Source organism: Doryrhamphus excisus, chromosome 16 (assembly GCF_030265055.1).
Source record: "Doryrhamphus excisus isolate RoL2022-K1 chromosome 16, RoL_Dexc_1.0, whole genome shotgun sequence".
In the NCBI taxonomy this organism is placed as follows: Eukaryota; Metazoa; Chordata; class Actinopteri; order Syngnathiformes; family Syngnathidae; genus Doryrhamphus; species Doryrhamphus excisus.
The window spans coordinates 5,455,454-5,468,562 of NC_080481.1; the positions used below are offsets into that span (position 1 = coordinate 5,455,454).

The window sequence follows — 13,109 nt, forward strand, 5'->3', positions numbered from 1 at the left end:
TTTTTCACAATTACATATTTTTTATTATTATTAATGAAACTGGACTTCTCTTCAGCTCCTGAGTAAATGAAACTCGAGTCTTTGTCAACTTGTGAGTCAGTGAAATTCGAGTCTTCGGCGAGTACCTTGGAGTCAGTGAAACCCAAGTCCTGTTTGAGTACCCGTGAGTCAGTGAAACCCAAACCTGAGTGTTTGTGTCGTACCTGTGGGCAACATTCCCCCTAAGCTGCACGATTGTGCTAGATTTTTGGAAATGGACTTTATTTGGACTAAAGTAAAACACATATAAACAAGATTCAGATAGTATGGAGTCCACGACTTGCTTTGTCTGACGTTGCCAATGAAGCCAGCCTCACACGCCTTGCTGACTGTAAAACAGAGTGGAAGTCGGACTACCTCACGTTGTCAGTCCTGACCCTGACAGTCGACATTCATCTGTGGGAGAAGAAAGAAAAGATTGTATCGGTTGGCTGTCGTACTTATGGCTGCCGTCACTCACCGCATCATGGACGTCTGTGAGAGAGACAAACTGCTCCAAACTCTCCAAGACGTCAGGCGGCATCAGCATCAGCTTGTCCTGCAGGTGGGACGGATGTCTGCGGGATCACGACACAAAGCCCATCAACTGGCAAGGTCAGCTTAGCAAAGACTCCAAGGACTGGCTTACACTACTGAGACGGAAATAATCATCTTCTGGATGTAGCCGCCCGTCCGCCCGCCTGCTTTCTCCACCTCCATGGGTTCTGGAGCTGGTTGCCATGGAGACACCAACTTACAAACCCTTCCACGCACCCCCACAGTAAAAGGCGATCATGTGTGTCTTACGCTCAATGTTCTGGGTGTAGTACTTTCCAAAGGCTTCGTCTTTTGGGATGTGCGGGTAGAGGAAGTGGAGCGGTTCATCGGGAATGTTGTCCGTGGCCATCCACTTGTAGGTGCGGATGGTGTCGGCCAGCGAGACCGCACACAGATCCTTCTTGTTGTACGGCTTCACTGAGTGGAATTTGGGAGTGTCTGGTGGGGAAGTCACATGACCAATCATGGACATTTTGTCTAAATCAGTCGTCCAAACCGAACGTGCAGAAATGGACAGATATATGCAATACTACTACTATACATAATATATACAATACTTTATAGGCCAGTTGTAGTAAGAGCCAAAAGGTAAGACAAGAACCGAATCGTTTTTTCCTCTAAGAAACATACGGCACCATTTTCACAAATGATGGGCTTTACCAGAAAATAAGCTTGTCAGCTTCTGATAAAAAGCGGATGGTTCACCAACGGTAGTGATGGGAAACTCAATTCCTTTTATTTATTTTAGTTTATGAGTCACTCACTTTACCTGTACCCGTGAGTCAGTGAAACCGAGTCTTGGCTGAGTAGTCGCACGTCAGTTAAACTCACAGTTTTGGGTGAGTACCCATGAGCCAGTGAAAAACTCAAGCCTGTGTCGAGTACCCATGAGTCTGGGAAACTCCAGTCTTGGATGAGTACTTGTGAATTAGTGAAACATACATTTTTGTCAAGTACTTACTTTACTCAAAGTATCTGTGAAACCGAAACTCGAGTATTCGTTGAGTGTCTGAGTCAGTGATACTCGAGTTTTCGAGCACCCGTGCGTCAGTGAACCTTGAGTCTTATTCTAGTACCCGTGAGTCAGTCAACCTCGAGTCTTCTTCAAGTACCCGTAAGTCAGTCAACCTCCAGTCTTCTTCAAGTACCCGTGAGTCGGTGAACCCCATGTCTCATCGAGTACCCATGAGTCAGTCAACCTCAAGTCTTCTTCACGTACCTGTGAGTCAGTGAACCTCATGTCTTCATCGAGTGGCCGTGAGTCAGTCAACCTCGAGTCTTCTTCACGTACCTGTGAGTCAGTGAACCTCATGTATTCGTTGAGTGTCTGAGTCAGTGATACTCGAGTTTTCGAGCACCCGTGCGTCAGTGAACCTTGAGTCTTATTCTAGTACCCGTGAGTCAGTCAACCTCGAGTCTTCTTCAAGTACCCGTAAGTCAGTCAACCTCCAGTCTTCTTCAAGTACCCGTGAGTCGGTGAACCCCATGTCTCATCGAGTACCCATGAGTCAGTCAACCTCAAGTCTTCTTCACGTACCTGTGAGTCAGTGAACCTCATGTCTTCATCGAGTGGCCGTGAGTCAGTCAACCTCGAGTCTTCTTCACGTACCTGTGAGTCAGTGAACCTCATGTCTTCATCGAGTACCCGTGCATCAGTGAACCTTGAGTCTTATTCTAGTACCCATGAGTCAGTCAGTGAACCTCATGTCTTTGTAGAGTACCCGTGAGTGAGTCAATCTCGAGTCTTCTTCAAGTACCCGTGAGTCAGTGAACCTCATGTCTTCGAGTACCCATGAGTCAGTCAACCTCGAATCTTCTTTGAGTACCCGTGCGTCAGTGAACCTTGAGTCTTATTCTAGTACCTGTGAGTCAGTCAACCTCGAGTCTTCTTTTAGTACCCGTGAGTCAGTGAACCTCATGTCTTTGTCGAGTACCGGTGTGTCTGTGAAATTCCCCAGCGAGTCAGCGAAACTCGAGTCTTTGCCGAGTAGCCGTGAGTCAGTAAAGCCATCCATGCTTCTACTCCGATGTTTCAGTGCCAGCATTCCATTTACTTTGTTTCTTTTTTAAGGCGTTTTTATGCTAATTGGTATAGAAAATGTTACACAGGCCATGAAGAAACTGTCCGGGCCGGACTTTGGCCCGGCCTAAATGTGATCTTAATGAGGTCTGGTGCTCACAGTTCATGTCATGTTCGATCCATGTGAAGGAGATGGCTCCTTCTTTGCAGCTCTCACTGAACCTGAGTAAAAAGGTCCCAGGACATTTGTCCCTCAGCAGATCCTCTGCACGTTCCAGACTGATGAAACCCATGATGACGCTGCACACACACACACACACACACACACGTGAAGTAGAATCGCTCACTTTGAAAGCCAAAATGCTTGGGATTGTGAAGAAATGGAACTCACCCATCATTCCAGAGGGCAAGCAGGTGTTTCTCAATCAGGTCCAGGATGGCGTCAATCCACATCCAGAAGGAAATGACTTTGTTGTTGACGCGTTGTGGCTAAACACAACCAGAAGTTGTTTTAAGTGCAAACAATTGTACTTCTAAGGTGCTGCGTGGTTATTTCTGTTTGACACCTCGTAAAACTTGTTCCAGGGAATGCGCTCATCCGGGTTCCTCTCAGCTTCGGGTCCTGCAGAGGGTCACAAATCCTTTTCATCAACACAAGAAGACCTTGGAAGATGATCAGACTCAACACGTCGTGCATGCTTTCAGCGTGCTGACCCAGCAGCTTGTCAGCCAGCGTGCCAAGCTGCTCCTCACTCAAGCCTTGTGTGGTGACGGAGGAGAATTGCCAGCTGAGAACCTTGGAGAGCTGAGACCACTGTGCGTCCGGAGGAGACTGAAAGAACTGCAGGTCCTGTGGAGGGAAATCGGGCAGTGGATGACAACACCCTGGAAACATTGTCATTCCTAGATGCTCCCAAAGTACTGTTTGCTGGAGACACTGCTAGGCTTCGGCCTGGATGAGTTTGTGATCACCTTGGGCTCACTGGTCAGCATGTTGTACCACAGGACGGAGGCCCAGGCGCTGGACATCTGGTCCACGTGGGAGATCACCACCACCGGCAGAGACGCCGCCTGGGACACAGACAATTATCTCATCAACCACAGACTCGGCCGTCCTTCACACTGCGTCTCACCTTCAGTTGGATGTTGATTCCGGGCTGGCGAAGCTGCAGCACCGACTCGAAGCTCAGCAAGTGGAGCTCCTTTGTGACCAACAGCGGTACCTAAGCACAAACACACATTCCTGGTTGTGGATGCTAACAGGACTTGACTAACGGAGGAACACCCCTTGCATTTCTGCCAATACTTTATTGTATCCTTTCGCTGAAGAAATGACACTTTGATCTAAAGTGAAGTGTGTATTTAGGTAGATGCGGCCTTTATTAATATAACGTCGTTCTCTGATATTTTTCTCTCTGTGACAACTTTCTTCTGAAATAATATTTGTCATTTCTGTTTGTAATATTTTGACTTTATTCCCATAATGATTTTTTTTCCCCAGCATAATTGACAACCAAAATGACAACTTTGTTTTCTTTCTCATCATGTTACAGCTTTTAAATCAAATAGATTTTCTCTTTAATAGTTCAACTCTATGCTACTAAAAAGATATGACTTTTCCCATAAAATGAAGACTTTTTCTTGTTAGGGTAACATTCAATTTTCATATATTCTCACAAAATGCTAAAACTGTTTAAACTGCAATTATGACTTCAATTCCATAATGACTTTTTTTGTTTGGTCTGTTTCTAATCATATTATGACTTAAAAAAACATTAAAGTATTCTTCTTTCAATTCTATGCTACTAAAATTATTAGTTATTTTTCCTCCTGATGATATTCTCGCAACATTTTTTCGCTTAATGTTTTGACCTTATACTGGTAATAAAAACAAGGGGGTAACAAACAGCCCTACTTCTGCTTCTTTCAGCCATGTTGTTTTCAACTATTTTATTTATACTATATTTACATTGAACTACTGTATTCAACTTTTTGTACATTTTCTTCTCATATGTTTCCCCCCAAATTAAATATTCTTATGTTTGTTTCTTATAATATTACGACTATAAAAAAACAACTTTTTCCTTGAATATTTCAACCACTAAAATGCTATAATTTCTCCTCATGATATTTTGTACTTTTGTGACATTTTCCATTTTATTGTTTTAAAATTACTATACGTTTAGAATGTGGCACGTGCTGCACCCAACCTTATTCAAGCTGCACTCTGACTACTTTACATGACACGTTTCTTCAGTCTTGTTCCATGAAAAGATGTAAAATATTTACAGAAATGTGAGCGCACCCCCCCTCCCCCCCCTTCCTGTGAGGACAGCGACATACACGCTCGGTTGTTTTAGTCGCCATAAATGTGAGAGCCAATGAAAAAGGGGTCCTTTTATGTCCCAAGCTGTTGTAGTATTGTTAACTTCATCAGTGTCGACAGTATTTTCCTCAAACGGTTGAATAAAGTCAAATACAAGTATAAGGCATTTAGAAGACACATTCAGAGATGCTGTGATGAGATGTGGTATTCTACGCTGGTCACGATGTCTCATGGGCGATCATGGTGGATGAAACTCATGTCAAGATAAAACCCACTGGAACACACTTACAGCATTACTTATGTCTTATTATATCTACTATACTGGCTAATAGAAGTGTAAAGGTGACTATAGGGGTGTTATTTCACGTATAGTGGGCTCTAATCATGTTAATAAATGCATTTAGAAGGTCGTAAAAAGGTTTTCTAGGTTCTACCTACAAAAATATTTCAAAATAAGGTCAAATATTACAAATAAGGAAACCAATTAACTGCAATAAATGAGGCGTTTTAGAAAACGTGCCAAAACGCATGTGACCGAGTTGTAATACTCGAATAGAAGCATTGAATGAAGACGCCATACTCCCCCCTTGAATAACCAGGTTTGGATTTGAATTTTAGTTCCTGTTAGTTTGGGCTCTTATTTGGGTTTTGTTTCCTGTGTAGAATCATTCGCCTTCCCGTGAACTCCATTCAAGAAACGGCTTTGTTCAACTGACACTGGAACGCAAGGATGTGTAACTACAAGGGACATTTTCATTTGTTTTGGGGGTTACGGGACCCCCAAAAGTGTGGAATTATATTAAACGAGTGAAGTCCTCATCCCCCTCAAACTACAGATGTGTTTTGTTTTGCTTCTCAATACTCCGTGGCTGGAAAGCCATACCATACCAAAACCCATACCGATATGATCCAATCTCATTTTTATGCCAATATCGGACAACTCTAACAAGAATCTACAAAATAGGCAGAGAATGATCACTCTTACCTCACTGTTTCGACTTCCTGCTACTTTCTGCCAGTTTAATTTCTGAGTGTAAAACAAAAAACACTTTCAGTAGTTCTCCTACACTGCAATCATGAAGACATCATCAAACATGCTTGTGGAAATATGAAATCTGTCCATGACATACAGAATACCAACCAGATCTCTGAACTCTACTGCCATGCTGCAGTTGGACTCCTCTGTGTTCATGACTTTGGTGTTGGTTCCCAGGATGTTGAACTTCCGAACCCTGAGAGAAAACTCATATCTCTCATACACCTGGCTTAACATCCTGGAACTCTCAACTCCAGCCGTACCTCGCTTTTTGATAGCAATTCATTCTAAAGGGCGTGTAAAACAACGGCTGTGCGGCGTGACAGTGTGACGGTGTGGCGAAGCTGTGTTGAGGTTCCTCCAAGTCAGCGGACATCTTATGGAGACACATATTTACGAATTTGGAAGTAATTCCTATGTGGAGCGTGACCTCATGGCTCGTGGGCCGATACCATTATCGGCATAAAGTAACTCAACCAATATGTCATTTTTATGTCAGCATTGGCCAATAATTCAGGTAAATCCAATCCAAAAATATCATTATCAATATCATAACACTTTATAGCGGGAGGAGGGGTAGGGAGCACCACATGAATGCAAAAAATTTGTATTTTGCTACGATGACTTTGGTTTCTCATCAAAATGCTGGCACTCGCAACTTACTTTGGCCCTGTGGAGGGTTATTTTGCAGCACAGACTTGTGGTGCAACAGTGTTAGTTAGCAAAGCCAGCTGATGACACCAACACGGTTGGAGTGTGTGATTCTCCGTTTGGACGCTCCATTCCGCGGCGTGACAAATGGATGAGTTTGTTTGGGCCGTGCGATCACAAAGACAGCGTGCAAAAAGCCAGACCTATTTTTGACAATAATTTGATAAAAAAAAACAAGGTACAGCTCACTGTATGTGTAAATGCTTTGGAGACGTACCCTTTCCTGTCTGTCACGTCCCTAAGAAAAGCAAGATGGCGTATTAGCAACAACAAGTTCAAGTCATGTGGTGGTTAAAAAGCAAGCGTGAGATCGTACTTGTCAATCACAGCCTTGACTTTGAGCGGGTAGTTCAACACGGGCAGCTTCACCAGGAACCTACGCTCGTAGCCAACAACGGGATGTTTGACGCTCACAAAGTTGAAATGCAAACAAAGCTCCAGTAGAGTCGCTACTTACCGCAGCAGCACAGTGAATTTGTTGCCGGTCTTCAGTACCAGCGGTCTTTGTGGGTTGGCGCTCATGCAGGGCTGCCTCTCCACAACCAAAGCGCTAGACACACACACAAACACACACAATGGAACTGATGATGTATCAGCTGCAAGCAGCCATGAGAACAGACATCAATAAGTACTTGGTCAGGAGGTTCTTGAGGAGCTTCAGAGCTTGGGCATCTATCTCCTGGGTGTTGCTTTCAGAAGTGAACTTCTGCAGCTTCTTCAGATGCTGGAGAACCCCCTGAAGGGTCTCTGCTACCGCGGTGAACCTGCAAGAGGATTACGACTCTTAAGTATCCAGCAGATCAGAGGCTCCGGTAGTACCCACCAATCCTGCAGCTGATCCAGGCAAGCGTCAGGCGGTCCACCGATGCAGGAAATCTGCTGCCGCCGCTTCCATTCCGGCAGCGCCGCTGAGATCAGGTCCTGCAGTAAAGCTTCAGTGACGCGCAGAACCTCAGTCAGCTGGAGCACCACATCCTGGTGGGAAAAAGCACAACATTGGTCATCACCTGATTGAGCATCGGAGGTAATTACCATATTAGTTAGACGACAAGTCGCACTCTTTTTACGGAGTTTGGCTGGTGATGTGACTTGTGTGTCAAATATACTACAGTAAGTCATTTAATGTGTGCTACATTCAAATGGGGTCGTGGATTTGTCGACACGAGTTGAGCTCATGATGCAGTTAGGCGCACAAACTCAAGACTTTTTGTTACGGAATACTCTAATACGCTTCTGCGTGCGTCTGGAAGTCGAAGTGTGAAATTCATACTGATATGATCCAGCCGTGTCGTTTAATTAGAACTCTATAATGACATCGAGCGTGGAGATTGTAGCTGCTCTGTCCGCCACTTCATTTGAGAAAACAAAATGCAGTTTTAGTGTCAAAATTTGTCATTTTGCCACGTTTCTAAACGCCAGAATATTGTATGTGTCTTCTTAGGGAACATCCTGACATGTCTTAAACATGTCTTAAAGTTTTTATTGTATAGAATGGATACAAATGGATAGTTTGTCTCCTTGTCCCCTCCCTTTGGCTTTGTCTTCTTCTCTTGTGAATTTAATGCTGTGAGGAGCGGCGCCATGACACTCCAAGACCTCTCGACATAAAATAACACCCCTATAGTTACCTTTGCATTGGTATTACCTAATATAGGAGATATAACAACAGAAGAGACATCGGAGGATCAAAGTTGAGTTAGCTTGGCGTGGCCGCTACGTGTTTGGCAGCAGCGCCTGTTGTGAGATCATTCAAATCTGCAATAAAGGACTGTTTTACATTAGTCACCAGTGCGGAACTACATGCCATCACTCCATCTTTGAATGAGTCCTCTCAATGCCTTATATTAGCGTTTTACTTCATGCTGGAAAAGACTTCATTCTGGCAAAACGTGCTTGAATATGCATATTGTGGCAAGGGACAATTCTGATTGAAGTTTCATGATTTCTTATCGGTTTCCGCCTGAGCTTTTGGAACAGATTACCGTATTTTCCGCACTATACGGCGCACCGTGTTATAAGGCGCACCTTCAATGAATGATATATTTTAAAACTTTTTCCATACATAAGGCGCACCGCATTATAAGGCGCTACAGTAGAGGCTGTAGTTACGTTATGCAACCATTAGATGGTGCCGCGCTAAAGGGAATGTCAACAAAACAGTCAGATAGGTCAGTCAAACTTTATTAATAGAGAACAAACAAGCTTTCCACAACTCCATTCACTCCCAAAATGAATAAACAGCTGTTTTATTATTTTCTCTGAGGTAAAGCCATCTCGCTTTATTGCCACGGAAACTTTGTTTAGTCTTCTTTACTTGGCGCAGCTCATCCTCATGCTTCCTCCACTTCCGCACCATCGATTCATTAATGTTAAACTCTCTTGCTGCTGCTCTATTTCCGTGTTCTACTGCGGGACTGATCGCCTTGAGTTTAAACTCTGCGTTGTAAGCGTGTCTCTTAATAGGAGCCATTTCAGGGTCTTTATACAAACGCACAAATTAAAGTGAATCGTTGTTTAATATTTCCCAGTATGCACAGCGCACTTCTTCTTCTACGGGAAAAATGGAGTCGGTGGCTGCTTACCGTAAGTTGCGAGACCTGTCGCGGCTCAGTATTGATCCATATACGTATAAGGCGCACCGGATTATAAGGCGCATTGTCAGCTTTTTAAAAAAAAATCAAATTTTAGGTGCGCCTTATAGTGTGGAAAATACGGTAATAACAAAAACTAAGGTTCCACTTAGCTTTGTGTTATGGATGACAAGTGTATTGTTATTATTATCATCATTATTACTATTATTAGTAACATCACCATTATTAGTAGCAGCATTTCAACTGTTGCTGTCCTTTTATCCTGGCTGGAGGGTGGACGAGTGGTTAGTGTGGAGGCCACCCTAGGAGATCCTAATTGGCTTCCACCATCGGCCATCTCTGTGTGGAGTTTGCATGTTCTCGTCATACACCCGTGGGTTTTCTCCTGGTACTCCGGTTTCCTCCCCCATTCCAAAAACATGCCAGGTTAATTGGCCACTCCAAATTGGATAGGGTTAGGGTTGTGGGTGGGAATGGTTGTTGTCTATATGTGCCCTGGGATTGGTTGGCCACCAGTCCAGGGGGGACCCCGCCTCTCGCCCCAAGACAGCTGGGATAGGCTCCAGCATACACCCACCCGAGTGAGTTTAAGCGGTAGAAAATGAATGAATGGCCTTTTATCTGTACTTTTCTTGTTGTTGTATTTTTACAATGTGTCATCATATCTGTCAACCTTCCCGTTGTTCCGAAAAGTTCCCCATTTTTTGACATATTTTAACTTCCGTCTCCGGTGCTGTGGGAGCTTCTGTTTCATTGGCAACAGGTCAGGCCTTCAAAATAAACCACCGAAAGACCATAATTACTGCTCACTCTACAGAGAAATGTCCCCTATTTTGAAATGAAGACACCTATTGTATGTTATAATCACTGAATCATTCCACCCAAAAAAAGATGGCCATTAAAAGCCCAACATGAACTGACACTGACATTTCTTCCCATAATGAATGTAGTTAAACCCCTGAACGGTACTTGTCACATTCATGGTGAGGCACCATTGTTGTATTGTGGACCCACCTGTGGCGTGGTGTTCAGCTCCGAGCTCATCCTGCCGCTGTTCCTCCAGCTCTGTTCCAGATATTTCATGTCTTGATCTGCCATCTGGGACACACATTGGACACATCAACAAAGACAAAGCCCAAGTGGACCCACACAGACTCGAAAGTGTCACCTGAGCTCGGTCCCTCATGTCCTTCACTTTGCTGTCCAAGTCGTGTTTCTCCACCAGCATGGCTGAGATGCTGGTCTCACCTTCCTGCAGAATGACGTCTTTTTAGTGGATTTATAAAGCCAAGGTGGGTTTAGCTTGGTTTGAATCCATTGTACTTATACCATTGCAGTGTTTGCACTGGCGAGGATCTGGCGCTCATCCTTCAGCTTTCTTGAGATGATCCTGGCCATGCCGGCTGGGTCTTCCTGGAATCTTTCCTGGAAAGACAGTCCCATTGACAGGGAGGTTAAAATGGCACGTTCCAAGTGGAGTACAACAGTCAGCTCCTTCTGACCTGAAGGTTCTTCTTGATCCTGCGCAAGTTATGCTGCTGCACGAAGTCCAAGTGGCTGCGTGGGTCGTCCATCTGAGCCAGGAGGTCATGGAAGCGAAGGGTGGCTAACGAATCTTCAACTGACACACAATCCCTGCGGATGCCATGGGTCAGGAGGTAAAAAGTTACCCATTTTCCAATGTGCTTCAGTTTTTTTCAGTATTCCATTTTTTCCTTGGTGTGAAAATGAGGATTTATTTGCCAGAGATAACATAATTGTCTAATCAACCACACAGGCCATAAACTTTTATCGTAAAGGAAAAGGCTCTTTCATACAGTGGGGGTGGTCACAAGGTAAAACACTATCTACAATCACAGTGCAAGCACAGGAATGACAGCACCACGTGTAAAAGGTAAGTATAAACACATAGCCCACCTCCTCTCATTGCCTTCAATGGGTTCCACACCCGGCCACAAAGTAAGATTCAATATTGGAATGGAATATTTTGGTATTATTTCCCAACCATAACCTTCTAAAAACATTTTTAAAGAGTCTTACAGCCCTGTAGACATGAATGAACACCCCTGGCATTACCTAATATCTCACACGTTGGCATTTGGAAAGTTTCATGGTGTTGTAGTTAGAGGCAGGGCCCTGGGGGCTCAAAGCAAGAAATTCATGGTGCCCCCTAGGCCGATAAACAAATCTTACGGCTCGCACTAACTGACGCAAACAGCTCTGAAAGTAGATAGGACCGCGTGGGGGTCCCCCCTAAGGGGGTTTTCTACGTCGTGATCTGATAATTGCATGGTAAATGCCCATTGCTGTCGTTTCTGTGCAGTACATGTGTTAGGACTTGGGGCACCCGCTCTCAGAGGGGCCCCCTAAAAGCCAGGGCCCCAGGCAAATGCCTGGTTTGCCTGTTTGCACGCCCCGCCTCTGCTTGTAGTAGCATGAAAGTAATGTGTGTTGATCGTTCAAACGCACCCGGCCTACCAGGAGAATAAGAACAAATTGCAGGAAGGATCGGTGTCGGTAATTTTTCAGTGAGACGAGCACCAGACTTAATGGCCAAAACAACAGGATTTTATTGCAGGTTTCAATTTTCAGGCACAGTAATAAGAACACCATCATCATAATAACACAAGCTACTGTTGTGGCCTTAATCCAGCTAAAACGCGAAACTTGAGCCCCTGATATCACTTCCTGAAGACATATATTGCAAAACACAAGAGTCTTATTTATGTCATAAGACAGAATACTTTATTAATGTCATGGTCATGGTTTGTATTCACTGATTATGTCTAGTATTTGGCTAGTACTAATGTAAAGGTGACTATAGTATGGGTGTTAATCCATGAGTAGAGGGCTTCCATAGTTTTAAAAATCATATTATCATATTTAGACAATGATAAACACGTTTTCTTTGCCATAAACATTAACATATTATACGTATAAATAAGGAATCCTACTTTGTGGAAATTCTCTCAGCATGAATAGGCAATGAAGCGCAATAAACGAGGGACTAAAACTTGCATTATTTCTCTCATGCTTTGTGTGAGCGTCATATCTCACCAGTCGATGCTCTCAATCCACTCGCCCAGGTGCTGTCTTACTTCCATGGGGAAGGAGTCGTCGTACAGGCGGTCGAGTTGGTCCAGGAACTCCGGGTCCTGCAACGACTGAAGCTGGAGCCACTGCGTCATCTCCTGATGAAATGAACACAATTCGTGACTAATGGCGTGATTGTTACAGGGAACTCTCCAAATAAGTCGTGTCACTGTCGGCCCGCATCTTGAATGAAATAAAAATACGAGATGTATTAGCTTGAGAGAAGACTAAGTGTTCGAACAAATCGAGCTACCAACACCTAGCGCGACTCACTATGAGTATGTACAGGTGACAGTAATACCGCAACCTTACGAATGGCTTACTAGAGCAGCAACCTAAGACGAGACATATTATTTGTTCAACATTGCCACATATTCAGAATGTTACTGTTTATAAGTGAGAGACACCTTGTTTTGATCCGACAATCTTGTTCCTTCTTCCGATCACTCCAGATTCTTCTCTGCGACCAAGTACACCAATCACCACCCAGACTGTACAACAAAGTCCCGCCTACCTGCTTATGGCAGCCAATCGGCTCACCGAATGGCGGCTGTTTAGGCACGTTGAATGCTGGAAAAAAGATTCAGGTATAACAGCGCAATTTGGAGCGTAAACGCTTGATTAACTTTGGTGTTTGTTGTCTCGTGGTGATATGAATCTAATTTTATTTTTAAATAATTCAAATTAAAACAATAGCAATGAAATAACGGGAAGGAACATCACGTGACCAAGTGTTTTCCGAGAAAGCCGGAGAAT

General features: G+C 44.0%; 1 protein-coding gene across 2 annotated transcripts; it reads right to left on the bottom strand.

Annotated features, from left to right (window-relative positions):
- Nucleotides 1–248: 248 nt before the first annotated feature.
- LOC131104375 (signal transducer and activator of transcription 1-alpha/beta-like) lies at nt 249–12,905 on the bottom strand. 2 transcript variants are annotated; one of them, XM_058051470.1, is made up of 23 exons: nt 12,761–12,905; nt 12,318–12,451; nt 10,763–10,895; nt 10,590–10,685; nt 10,429–10,512; nt 10,275–10,358; nt 7,493–7,644; nt 7,302–7,433; nt 7,127–7,219; nt 6,986–7,045; nt 6,887–6,907; nt 6,064–6,154; nt 5,908–5,949; nt 3,730–3,819; nt 3,569–3,667; nt 3,311–3,446; nt 3,163–3,218; nt 2,988–3,085; nt 2,757–2,896; nt 826–1,014; nt 668–749; nt 500–596; nt 249–435 (listed from the first exon to the last, which is right to left on the bottom strand). In XM_058051470.1, the coding sequence occupies exons 2-23, from the start codon at nt 12,446–12,448 to the stop codon at nt 406–408; spliced, it is 2,136 nt and encodes a 711-aa protein (XP_057907453.1). In that variant the 5' UTR covers nt 12,449–12,451; nt 12,761–12,905; the 3' UTR covers nt 249–405. The 2 variants fall into 2 exon arrangements, with proteins under 2 accessions (XP_057907453.1, XP_057907454.1); XM_058051471.1 differs by lacking the exon at nt 12,761–12,905 and having other exon boundaries at nt 12,318–12,470.
- Nucleotides 12,906–13,109: the final 204 nt, after the last annotated feature.